The following is a 13,234-nucleotide window of genomic DNA, read 5'->3' as shown; positions in this document are numbered from 1 at the left end:
ATGTCAGTCCTCAGTGTGTGTGCTGTGCTTCTATGTGCTCACGCATTTGGAATTCATTGACAGCTGACATCAGAACCGAAGACTTTAATGCTATTTGCAAATATTTCCATTTCATCACAAAAGGCTTCACGCTTTCTAATACGAGGTACACCTGCATCCTATGGTAGAGCCAATCACGGAATTTGTGGTTTCACGTTGCTCTGGATCCCGCCGGAAGCTCTTCCCAATAATTTGCTCCTTTCAAGTGTCCAAGTGAGGTCACCACGACCTCAACAAAAGGGCTCCCTGTAGGATTCTTTGCACTTTTGCACTGACAACCATAATGGACGTAATGCTAAATCGACACCTGTCCGATAGAGTCCATCACAGTGGTGCAATATTATCAGATTTTTCCATTTAATATGGCATTAAATGTTTACTATTCCTGTCCAGATTCCCACCTCTACCGGACATGAGGAAGGAGGAGGGCGTGGATTAGGACTTTTTTTTTTCTTTTCCTTTTTTTCCATTTTTTGTCTTTTTGGGCCATCACCCACCCGAGCTCCATGCGGCCCCCCACAGACTTGTGCGTTGTGACGTGAAAATGATGGCGACGCGTGGGAGCGAGGAGCATCGACTCCGAGATGCACCGTGCGAGGTAGGTCACTCAAGCAGTGAGAGCGACGGATCGAGTTTTTCGGAATGTGGCACAAGTTGTTGATTTCTCCCTGCTTAAGTGTCATCCATGTGAGCCTCATCACACTGAGCTCACATTTTTTCCCTCCTGCCCTTCCAAACACACACACACACACACACACAATCCCAGCATTCTCATTCCAGGGGGAATGTGCACGCATGCACAGAGCTCACCAGCGTGTGATGCGGCTCGTGTGTCCGGGTTGACCGGGTTTAGCCCTTCCCCTCCATGACAACTGTTTAAGAGCAAAAAAGTGCAGCACAAAGAGAAGTTTATGCTCCCGCGGCGAATCTTTCTTTTTTTGGAAAAAGTTTCTGCTTCTGCGCGCCGACCCGAGCGCTTACATCACTGCAATCATCATCATCACGCTGCAGCTTGGACCCAGTGCATGTCATTACTGGCCAGTGGTGCTGCCGTGTTTTGGATTATCATCAGAAAATGGAATCAAGTGTGCGTGTGCGTGTGCGTGTGCGTGTGCGTGCCATAATCCTCTTAGTCGGACTGGGCGATATAGCCTTAAAATAAAATCTCAGATGCCGGTCCACACTTCAATAAAGAAGCAAGTGACATTATTCAAATCAAGTTTTTGATCAAAACGTTTGCCTCCTAGCTTTGTGGTTGGGGGTTTGAATCTGGACTCCATCCGTCAGGTTTTGCGGGGAGGAGGACCCAAATGCAGGAAAGCCAGGCAGGAGTAACTCTAAAGTGTATTACAAAGACAATTTAAGTACAAAACAACATAGATAAAGTAACAAAATGAAGAAAGTAGCCAAATAACTCTGAGTTTGGATTATTAAACACTCCCACCAACATATAACCAATAAAGCAGTTTTTATTTTTCGTCACTTGGGCTCGCCAACCTCACTTTCTACACTGTAGTATCTGCGACTTTAAGTGTGTGTGGCTTTAAGAGCCTGATCTGGTGAGTGACATGGGAGTCGCGAGTCAAAGTGGCGTCGATGATGATGTCGTTAACGAATGGTGAGTGACCGGGCGTCAGCTGAAGCGCGACAAGCTCGAGTACGCGTGTGCTTCCTCGCACGGGCTTGGTCGCTGATTGTCAGTCAAATGGAGATGCCTCCTCCTGTCTTCAACTCAAAAGTGTTTGTATGTCGAAAAGATTTTTTTTCTAAGCGATGGGCAACATTAGGGGGCATGATCAGCAAGTTTGGCGTGACATCATCTTGTTGTTTACGTCAACACGCACCAACTTTCAAGGTTCACTGAGTGCCCCCCGCCCCTTCCTTAATGACACATCCCAGGCGGGATGAAGCGCCCCTCCCTCACCTTCCCATCCCGCCTCATTAATGCGGAAGGGGCGTCGTCTCTAAGTCCCCCCCCCCTCCAATCACCATCACCCCCCCAACCCCCTCCAAGCCTCCCCACTTTCGCATTACACACACAGCGACCGCCGCCCAAGCCGTGAAAACACAGCTGCCCCCCCGTCACGCTGAGAAAAACACTCCACGTGTGCCACGTCAGTTTTGGACTCGCTCACCCGCAACCTCGCTTGACGCTCCTCAGCGGATTATTATTGACATTTTGTGTCGCTTGGGTGGAAGAAAGCAGAGACTGTTGTCTTAATGAAAGTCATGTACATGGATACAGTGACCCCCACCCCACCCGCTTGTCAAGAGGGACACATTCCAGACCCACCCCAATTACAGTAGGCAGAGCATGTCAAAAAATATTTGGAAATGCTTTGACCCCTTCCACCTCCCTGACCAATTTTCAAAGGTGTGCCGCAGGGTTCTCTACATTGCCCATTTTTCGACGCCGATGCTGCGCCTATTTTTACTTCTCGCACCTCCCCTCACCAGCCTGCCTTCGCTTCAGACGAGTTTTACTAACATTCAAAATGCTCTTTGTAGTCCTCAGTTCTCGCTGAACAAAAATCAAACGAAATGTCTAATCTTCAACCGAAACCACTCAAATGAAAGTGTGCTCGCTTAATGCTAACATATAATGTGACCAATATTCAATCAATAATCAAATAAAATGCCACAAAGGCTGTTTTTAAAATATTAGCCACGTGCTGTGTTTTAACTTTACGTGTGCGATTAAACCTCAAGAGGAAAGGTTTGCAAAATCTGGAAAGACCGCCAATGTCCCGCTTTGCCCTCCAACTCAAGTGCACATCAAATGGTTGCCAGGCAACCAAAGGGTGTCACACTGCGACTCGCCTCAACTCCCATCATGCATCGCCTTCCTTGCTCATGAGGACGGCCGGACGCCTTTGGGGGGGCTTGGTGGGGGGGGCTTGGTGTTTTGGTCTAACTTTAGCTCAGCCAGCCTGATAACCTCATTCCCTCCTCCTTTGATTGCGTCCTACGCTTTTGATGTTGCTATATTTAGCCGACACGAGGATGGAAGCTTGGCAGAAGGCGTACAGTCAGAATTTGGCATCTCCTTCGAGCTATTGTTGTCGTTTTCTCCTACCAGGAGAAAGGGAAATCCGCGTGGCCGCATTCAAGGTCATCAAATTGGGGACGGCGTATCTGATGCTCGTGTGGCGACGTCATGTTGGTGCAACGGCGCAAAATAGCTCAGATAAAGAGTTGTTTGGAGGGATTTCGCGGGTAGGACTTGTTCTGAACGTTCCTGAGATCCTTCCTGAAAGATTTTATCCCGTCGCTACCAAATGTGAACCACAGTGACTCGAAATTGCGAAAAACAAGTTTTTGCCATTGCGTGTGGGAAAAGTTTAATGACGCGCTATAAAACGTGAACGTGAGGTCACCCAATAATTCAGCCGCCAAAAGACATTTTCCTTAAGCAACCCAGAATTTTGTCGATTGTGAGGTGATCAACCCCCCCCCCCAAAAAAAAGCCTCCCGTGTCTGAAGAGACACAGGCGGAAAAAATGTTGAGAATTTAAAAAGGAAAAAATGTGGTGGGGGTGAGCGGGGGGGTGATTGAACTCAGATCTACTCTCCACTGCAGTTGTCTCTTTTTTGTTCTTCGCATTACCGATTGGCTCCGTGTCCTTCCCGCTCTGCGCGAGTGATTTCCATTGACGTGCCGGTTAAAAAGACGGCAAGCTGTTTTAGCGGGCGGGAATAGGGAGGACGTATTGAGGGGGGCTTTAAGATGGTGGGCAGAAAAAGAAACATCCTCATGCTCAGTGAGGCCGAGAGACGCCCGAGGCATCGCCGGCAATCAGCTCAAAACGCAACAAGTACATTTACGTTTGCTGCCAGGCAACCAAGTCAAGTGAGGTGTTGTGAACGCCACTCGAGGACTGCCTGAATCTCACGCTCTTAAGTTACGTTTTGTTTGGCTTGCCACACCAACCAGAACATCCTCTTCCAAATTTGGCTCACTTGTCAGGTAAGGTAGCAATGTCTCGGATTCCTCCCAAATCAAAAGTCACAAACGCTCTTCCCGCCTCCAATCCTTCCACATTTTGCCCTTTGGCTCTCCCGCTGGCAGGCGGCCTGATGGTTTTGTTCCGTGTGTGACATTTGGCCACGTGGGTGACTTTGTTGTGAACGGAGCCTTACGTAAGCGGCTGCTATCAGCACATAGCCTCGAGCGCCGACTCTGCGTGAGCTTTCGAGATCCTGGCGGTAAACCACATCATTTCCTCACGCCATCACCGGTGGAAGTCCGCGGTGAGGCTCCGTGATGACGGAATCATTTCATCAATGATTTCGGAGGCAGCGGCAAGAAATAGGCAAGACAACTCTTTTTGTGTTTGAAAGCCTCCGAATGTTTTTCTGATTTCCCAGATGCAAGGTCAATCTGAAGCCAGCATGCACTCGTCGTCGTTTGTGTGCAAGTGGCGTGCCTGCGCTCCGAGAGACATGAGATCCATAATTCACATTTGATTGGATTATATCGAGAGTGTGTTAGGGGGAGGGGCGCGGGGCGGGGCCGTTTTCACGGACCTCTCTCCTGCTTGGTGCTGATTGGCGCAGACGTGGGAGTTGAGCTGAGTCAGCTGAGCTGGCCTGACGGGCGCATCATGACAATTTATTTGGGCGCAATAACACAACAGCAATCACACAACAAAAAGCTTTTGACTTCATTTTGGTCCTTTGGCCTTAAAGGTTAGATTTTGTTTGAGTTTTTAAGGCCAGTTTGGGTAGAGGGATAATGTTTGAATTGTTACTTTAAGGTGAGGGGGCACACATCATTAAAACTTTTCTGTGGGTCACATTCAAATTCTTAATGTTCATAAAGTACATTTTCCAAATCATACCGCACGCGGCTCAGATTTGCGCTCAATCGACATTTGCTCTTGTGCTTGCCTCCGCTGACTAACGGAAACTGGTTTCTGCTGTCATTCCCAGATAAGCGCTTCCGATCGCCCCTGAAACCGTTTAGTCAACTGGGGGCGATTATCTCAAAACAGCCGACTGGATCTGACCGACGTTTCAAACTGCAATCCCGTTGTAAGCTTTGAGTTTTGTGGGTAGGAAAGCTCTCAGTTGGGAGAGTTCTTGGGAGCCGATTGCTGGCCGACCCGAAGAGGTTTTGTTCAAAGGGCTGCTCGTGTCGGGTCTTTCAAGTTTGTTATCACTCATCCTGTCTTCACCGCTGCGAGATTTAGTGCTCGCCCCTGTCCTCACCATGTTGACTTTGTTCTGGCGTCCGTAAGAAAGGGACAAGTCTCGGGTTCGAGATCTGTTCAACATGTACGTGTGGCAAAAGATGCGAGCAAATCCTTTCATGTCCTCCATTGTGAAAACGAGCGTGCATTCAAATGCAGGAACATCTTAAAGTCGGCCTGGGGCTGGCTCCTCACTGCTAATTGAAACTCGAGCGTTTCCTGACGATGCCTCAATCGCAACCATCTGGGTGTTGTAGTGCCTCACAGGGAGCCAACGGGAACGTAAACAGTCCCGGACAAGTGTTTACTGGCCCCCGGTGGTTCTGAAATGACTTTCCGGAATCTTCTTCCGACATCCCGCAGTGAGGAAGCCACTTGATGTTGCTTTTCGTTGTGGAGATGACCTCCCCAGTGGCCGAGGCTGTGGCATGCCTCCTCCAGACAGTAGTCGGGGAATGCTCCTTCATTCTTCAAAGACATTTGCAGGGGATAGGAACAGCTGAGGAATGATTCGAACATCTTTGGCTGGCGGGAGCACTTCTTCATTTTCGTACATGTTGCGATCGTGTTCCGCTCGTGCCGCTTCGCCAAGTGGACTCTAGGCACACCTTGCTCGTGCTTTTATGGGATTTCAGTGGACGTCATTCACTTTATCTTTTCAGCATTCTTTTTCTTAACCCTTGAAAAATTGGCAAAAATTGACCGAGCGACTGCTTGTAACTCTCAAACCTTTTATTAAAATAAAACAAAAAACAATGTACAGAATCGTCAACCGGTTTTATGAAGTGCTCTTACTACGTTTGGAGAAGCCAAAAATCTGTCACGTTGCCTGTGTACCCCGCAAGGGACATGGCGAAGCGCGTGACGTCAGTCGTACTTTTCAATGACTACTTTCCCATTAGCCAGCGCTTTAGCGGCATCTCGGGTCAAACGCTGGTGAATGATGGAGGACGACTGCTGCCCGTTCGGACCTGAATCACTCAGGCGCGGATGAGAACAAACAAAATGCGGTCCGAGATTCCGGAAGAGATGCGGTTAAAAGTCCATCCCAGGTGAAGTCCTGCATTGCGTCCGCGCTCGTTTGAGAGCGAGACGCTGCGACACAACTGCAGAGACGAGCGCGGGGAGGTACAGCCTCGCGCCGCCAATGCGGACTGACGCGTATCCATGGCGATGCCGCGTGCTCGGAGACAAATGGACAACACTTTCCCTCCCGGGGAAAGTTGCTTTGGAATATGCGCTGAAATCATTACATTAACATTCGTTAATTGACGTGCGTCCCGGCGAAACAGCCCAAGCTGGCAGGGTGCCTGCCGGGCTCACAGATGGGGATGGAGATGTCCCCCGTGTCGCCCTCGCCTCCTGGCACCCTCCCGTCTGTCGGCGTGGCCCGGAGGGGCACCGCCACGACGTGGTTTGTGACTCAAAGCTGAAAGACAAGCGTCGGGGGGAGGCGGATCCGCTTCTTCAGACGACGACAAGATGTCTCATCTGAAAGTTCTGGACTGCATGCTCAACAACAACTGGAGTGTGGTCTGTGATCTCTACTGTGCCTGGAACCGTCAGGTGCGTAGCATCCGTCTCGCACCATGTGTAGCGTTTGCTCGCCTCACTGTCTTGGGGCTTTCCACCAATGGCATCCCTGATATCTGCTGTATTAATAGCCGGCATTCATTGAGCCGCACGCCGTGGAAGTGGAAACTCTGGCGTGCCGGGCATGCTGACCTCCGAGTGTCCCTTTGCTTGCGTGCCTGGCGCTGTCTCCGGGCCAGGGGGGGCCATGGACACAATTGGAGTTGACAAAATGCGCCTTGTTAAGTTATTTCCTGAAATATCTTTTGCTTCAATCTAATTAAAATGCTCAAGACATCTCAGTATTGAAAAAAAAAATGTTCCCTAAGTTAGGACGGTAACAAGGCGGCGCCCTGCCGCAAATACGTAAATTTGTCAATTGTGAGCTGTGAGAGTTTTACTGTCCGAGGGTGAAAAGGTGGAAATGTTTCCAGTTTCCACTTTGGATGCGTGAACGCACTTGTCACATACTGTGCTCTTTGTGTTCTTTGTGTATGCAGCATCTGTCTGTACATGCTCGCAAGTCAGCTCCTCCGTGCCGTTCTGGGCCTTTGACTGGACATTCACACAGGCAGCTCATTGTCGCGTTTCTTTTTTTTTTTTTTTTTCGGCCCACGAATGATTCATGTGAGCCACAAAGAAAGGCTCGCAGGCCGTGCCGCGCCCCGGCTTGCCCTAATTCAATTTCTGCAAAATTGTTTACGGGCAACTGATAGGCCTCTTTGTTTTGCGGCTGTCAGAGGTGCTGAAGAATGTGCAGAGCAATTTTGAAATATTGACGAGCTCTCACCTGGTGGGAGGGGCCAAGGGAGCGCAACCGTCGGATGTACGGATGCAGCTGGGATTATGTTGGCAAGCTTGTGGCGTTTATCAGCTGGTGTCGCTCACATTGTCATTTTTGAGAACAACATTCATTTAAATCACCAAAAAAAGTTAGGGCCTAATTTGAAGAATTTTGCTGAAGCACCATTTCGATTGTTTTGCAGATTTTGAAAAAAAATTAATTTCACATTTCTGGTTCATTCCTGCCACCCAAAACTCAAACCTTTTGTGTAATTACTCAATACTAGAGTGTCACCGTCCCCCCCCCTCCCAACACACACACGCACCCACTTTGTTGTGATGTCTTGCAACATGACACCCGTTGGCTTAACCAGGCTGGCGTGTCCTAGTTGCTGACATCAATTCACTTCTGTCAAAAAAACTCAGAGTGACTGGGATTAATAATTCATAGATGAAGAGACCAATTATGTGGAGCATTCAGGCGATGGTGGGGGTCCCCAATAGACCCTAATTGGCGCACCTGCTCCGGGTCCCCAAAGGGTCGGATCAACGTGCGAGTGTGAGTGAGTCCTCTTTCTTTGTCTGCGTCTAAAGTCGGAATGTCGGCGGGACGACTCGATGGCGGTTTGGACGCCACCTCATCATCCGTGACCTCAACATCAGGCGGGGGCCACGCCCAACTCAGTGGAAACCCCCGCCCGCTGTGGGCCCCCTCGTTGATTTGTGAACGCAAGATTCAAACGAGGCAAAACGATGCTCATGTCCATTCCCGTCGTGTGTTTTTGCAAGTTCGGAATGAAAATGTGCGAATTTTGTCGTGGGCGGAGAGTCTCGGCCTCGGCTGCGCATCCGCCCGGCGTTGTCTGACGTGTCCGTCTGTGGCTTTTCTCTGCGCTCTCCTTCCATCTCATTTCTTCTTTGTGGGGAAGCATTCCAGGCTGTTGGCCCGCACAATCGCGCCGACCATTAGCATATGAAAGCGGCCAGTGGCTGCGAATACCGCAGAAGAGAGAAAAAAAAAGGAACGGGAGGGAAGAAGTGTCATAAAACTTACAACACACTCACAAGAAGAATGTTAGCGAGCTTCATCTGAGCACATGTGGCGGATGTTTCCCATTTTGCCCTGACCCCAAAAAAACTGTCTTTGCTGGCATTTTAGTTGCTAGAATTGTTCAAAGTTGAATACCATTGCAGTCGTGGTCTGAAATTTTGGAAACGACTTAGTGGAGCTTGACTTGCGTCGTTCAAGTTATGAGCGCTCACTTAAACTTCTGGAAACACACTTTTTCAAAGTATTTCGTAGCACCTTTTCGAAATGGGAGACTTTCATATAACATCACTTTGAGGAAAAAGGAATCTCTCCAAAGAATACTTGTTTCAAGCTCTTTGTCACTCCCACTGGAAGGCATCCGACTCTCAATTTGGTTGCGCATTTGTCTAGTAATAATAAAAATGAATTGAATGATTTTTAGAAAATCTGCGGTTTAGTATTTCATATGCGACTGGTCCTTGTAGCGTTAACCTCCCAACGGGAGCTCAGCACGACGACCTGCGCTAATGTTGACGCACAGCCTGCACATTCAACCTGGCCGTCGATTCTACACAAGTAGGTCACATGTGATCCCCCCGCTGGAGGAACTGCAAGAAATCCTCCTTTTTGGGTCGAGGGAGGGGAGGGGGGCGGGTATGCCTCGTCATCTGCGGGGGCTTTCAGGACACGCTTGCCGTAAATTTGAGCTCAGCAGTTTGGCTCGTGAGCAGAATGCTGATTCACCTCGTACTGTCACCGTAACCCCCTCCCCCTCGTCTTTCTCCGCACGTAATCCCTCCGACATATGTGCATGAAGGGGGTGTGGAGCTGCAATAAACAGACGGCGCTTGCTTATTTGTACGGCAAAAAAACAAACAAACGTGCACCACCAATGCTGCCGCCTTTTGTCCTCGGAGTGTGTCACCTTGGTAACGACACAGACCGTGGTTCCTTCTTTCATTTAGCGGCAAGAAGGAATCTCGGAGAGAACGCCGCAGCGTGCGTCCCTTTGGTGCAATGCAGACGTGTCGGGGGAGGAGCTTAGACTGGCTCAAAGTGTTACGTTGCCGTCTTAAAGCGCATAGCTCCTCCTCAGCCCAACCCCCTTGTGGACCTTCTGTAAGAGTGCAATTAGCATATGGTGCCCCAACATACAAGTTTCTTCTTGAGTTGCAAACTATTGCCTTTCTGGAAAAAAAAAAGCTGGAGTCATAAGCACTGTATTCATAAAGTTAATAATAGAATAAATCAATAATGCGTTCACCACGCATATTATTTTGTATTTTCTGACAACACTGGCATTATAGCCTTTATTTGTGTTTTTCTATAATCCCTTCGCGGTAATCTTCCGTCATTTGATGAGGCCTGGCGCTGACGTCACCGTGTTTGGCGCCCTTCTGCTGTCCTTCCTCCCGCACGCCCCGCTCGGTTCTGGCAAAAGAGGTGTTGATTGGACGCTTTGGCATCAGAGCACGCGATTGGACGTGGCTAAATGACGCCCCTCCCGTCACTTTGTCACCATAGCGTCTCCACCCCTCGCGAACGATGAGGAATTGAGCCCGAAAGCAATCTGACAGCCTCAGAAGTGGAGGTTGCCCGTCCAAACTGCAGGAGGGGCCTGGACCAGAAGGAGATCCGTATGTCGAGGAGGCGCAAACAGAAGGGGAGAAGAGATGCAGCCGAAAAGGAAAAGATGAGGAGTTCTTATTGTTTCCAGCTGGTTCCGGGTGTGGCCGTTGTCGGGTCTTCCAGTCGCTGACCTGTCAGCCAAATGTCGTTTTTTTGAAAAGCTCCACAAGAATGGTGATTTAAGAGATTTTCCGAAATGCTTCGCAGCTTCTGCCAACGTTGGTGCTTAAAATGGAGCGATGACTTAATCGTCGCACAGGACGATTGCTTTTGCCAAGAAAGTGCGAAAGGGAGGAAACAGGCGAGCCAAATTTGGTTGCGGCAGAACAGTGGACTAGTGGTTGGCACGTCTGCTTTGTACTTCTGAGTTTTGGCCTTCAAATCTCCATTCGGGCCTTCGTGTGTGGAGGCTACTCCCATGTTCCAAAAAAGTTCCTGTTCCATAGTGGCTTCTTTCCCACCCCAATTCAAGTCAAGATGAAAAAATCAAATGAAATTGCATAATACAAAGTGTTGTGTGCAGTTAACGGCAATCATTCTGATTAAAGTACTGCGATTTGATTGCAAAGCACACTCCCACTTGGCACGTCTCAAAAAGATAATAAAAGTGTCACTGACAGACTCGAAGCCGCACGGCTTCGAATCAAAACCAAACCACTTAACTCTTAACCGCGCTGTCCTTTTTTTGGGTGGGGGGGTGCAGCTTTCTCCCACTCAGCTCATTATTGAATTAAGCACAAGCTTGACATTAACCACACGGCGCACCCCCTGTTGGGGTGGACGGCAGCGAACAGCATCGGCGAGATGCTCCGTCAGCAGCAGCCGTTAGCATCCTCCGCCTGGTTTGCGTTTGGGCAACGATGCCACTCGGCGGGATTCTCCAGTGAAGACTTGACGTTTGGAGGAGGTTCCCCAGGTTACAGCGCCATCTGTTGCTTTGGCATGCACGTGACCGCTTGCAAATGTCGTTACATAGACAAGAGACGGACGGAGAATTCCCGTTTAAAAATACACACGGTGTGTACGGAATGGAGTCAAAGCAGATTAGGAGTCCTCATTCATCAGCCGGTATCAAGACTTTTATTCTTAGGTGATTGATGACCGGGGGGGTGGGACGGGGAGCTGAACCACAACACACATCCACGCATTCAGAGGCAATGTGCAATGCGCACACCTCCTCGACGCACTTTATTCCGGGCCTTTCCACACTCCCAACATTCCAGTGTCCGTATCTCACCCTGAGCCCCAACTGCTTTCAATCAGTCGGGTCACGAGGCTCGCCAGATGGGCCTCCGCTTTGGGCGGGACTGCCGTGGACGTTTTGGAGGGAGTGGGACGGGGGGGGGGGGGGGCTGCAATAGTCAACATACTTGTGCCCCTCTTCTCCATCCTCAGCCCACCCCGCCCGGCTTGAATTGCGTCACCTTCTTCCTCCGAGACCGGCGCTGGACGGCTCGCCACCGTGCACATATTTATTTCGGAGACTCACACTGGTCCAATATTTTTTTTTACTACCTGACATTTTCCATCGGTGCTTGTTTTGAAAAGACCACTGTGTGCTTTTTGGACAACCGCATAACAGGACGTGCTTTTTACCGCCTGATGAAGAAAAAATAAATAAATTAGGCCAACGTTGCAATTTAGTGAAAGCTGAGGTCATCTGTTTTCGCTTGGGCCACTGAGAACTTGATCTTGGACGTAAATAAAAAGGATGCAGCCTTCGGAGTCATGAAGCGGAGCGTTTAATCAAAGCTCCGGCATCATTGCGCTGAGCGGCCCACACGTGACTGCGAAAGAGGCGCGCGAACAAGGAGATATTGACTAACGCAAATCAGTCCACAAGACTTTTAGCGCGAGGAATCTGTTGGCATTGCTTCCCTCCTCACACCGAAGCCAGAACGCCACACAGCAGCGAGAGCATTTTGGGAGTCATTTCCTTACTCGGGTTGTTTTCGAGGCCCGAAAGCTGTTCTTGTCACGTGGTTCTTACACAGCCTTCCATTTGAATTTGCTCCACGTTCTCTTTTGCTTTGACTTTGTTTGCGAGCGTTACCTGGCGACGGTAAAACTAATCTCCCCTTTCCTCCCTGTCGTCATCAGCCCTTACTCTCCGTTGCGGAGGTCTCGCATTACGTTGTCTCGTTCTCATCGCTGAGGTCGGCTCGCTTAATGCCGGAGTGCTGGCTGCGACAGCTCGGCTGAAGGTTGCGTCCGTGTGACAGGAAACGTCTGGGATAGTTACGCCGACTTGAACACAAGCGCGAGACATTCCCGAAGGTCTTCACCCTCCCGTGTGACTCCCGACAATCTTGGTGAGGATGGGACGGTCAGGTTGGCCTCACCATACAATAAAAAAAAAAAAAAAAAATCAATGAAAATGAAATGCATCGCGATAAAATAAGCTAAGAACGTTTTCTCGGTTGTCTTTGTTGTGGTTCTGTCATAAACACAACCTTGACTAAGGCCAGGTCATTTTCGATGGCCAATTACCCCTGGCGAGGTTCATGATGCTTCCCAAGTTGCCAATTTTCTCTGTTTGTGGATAATGGCTGCGACCGTTTTTTTTTCGAGACCCGAAACCTTGGAAATGTCTTCGTAACCTTTCCAGACTGACATCCGGCCGATTTTAATCACATTGCTTCTCATTTCTTCTTGAATTTCTTTTGACTGTGGCATGATGCGTTTTTTTTTCTTCATATAGTCTGACAGCTGCGATGATTGTAATTGCTCGATTCAACAAATCTGCTGGTCATCAATGCAGGGTGTGGCCAGTCAAATTGTTCCAAAACGCGTGTTTAACAGTCACTACTTCGAAAACAGATGGGTTTTGACTTTTGTGTTGTAATTTTTTAAAAGATGCAACCTCACACCATGGTCTTAATCACTCAGGATAATCTTGTCGTGAGACTTTGATCGGAAGGAATCCTCGATTTGTCCCGGTTGTCATTACGTTTTTATTGTACCCCGCTTGAAAGCGGCAAAGACCTGT

The 13,234-nt window shown here is 49.2% G+C and overlaps 1 protein-coding gene across 1 annotated transcript in view; it reads left to right on the top strand.

Moving 5' to 3' along the window:
* arhgap21a (Rho GTPase activating protein 21a) overlaps positions 1–13,234 on the top strand; it is a 47,171-nt gene that overhangs the window by 635 nt on the left and 33,302 nt on the right. Inside the window, exon 2 of the mRNA XM_088283396.1 lies at positions 433–637. Coding sequence (XP_088139522.1) covers positions 584–637 — 54 coding nt within the window. The 5' untranslated portion in view covers positions 433–583. The remainder of the gene's footprint in view (positions 1–432; positions 638–13,234) is intronic.

The sequence above is a fragment of the Idiotropiscis lumnitzeri genome, chromosome 19 (assembly GCF_059441095.1).
Source record: "Idiotropiscis lumnitzeri isolate Australia: NSW breed Sydney's pygmy pipehorse chromosome 19, RoL_Ilum_1.0, whole genome shotgun sequence".
Classification (NCBI taxonomy): Eukaryota; Metazoa; Chordata; class Actinopteri; order Syngnathiformes; family Syngnathidae; genus Idiotropiscis; species Idiotropiscis lumnitzeri.
This window is presented reverse-complemented; position numbering and strand designations above follow the sequence as displayed.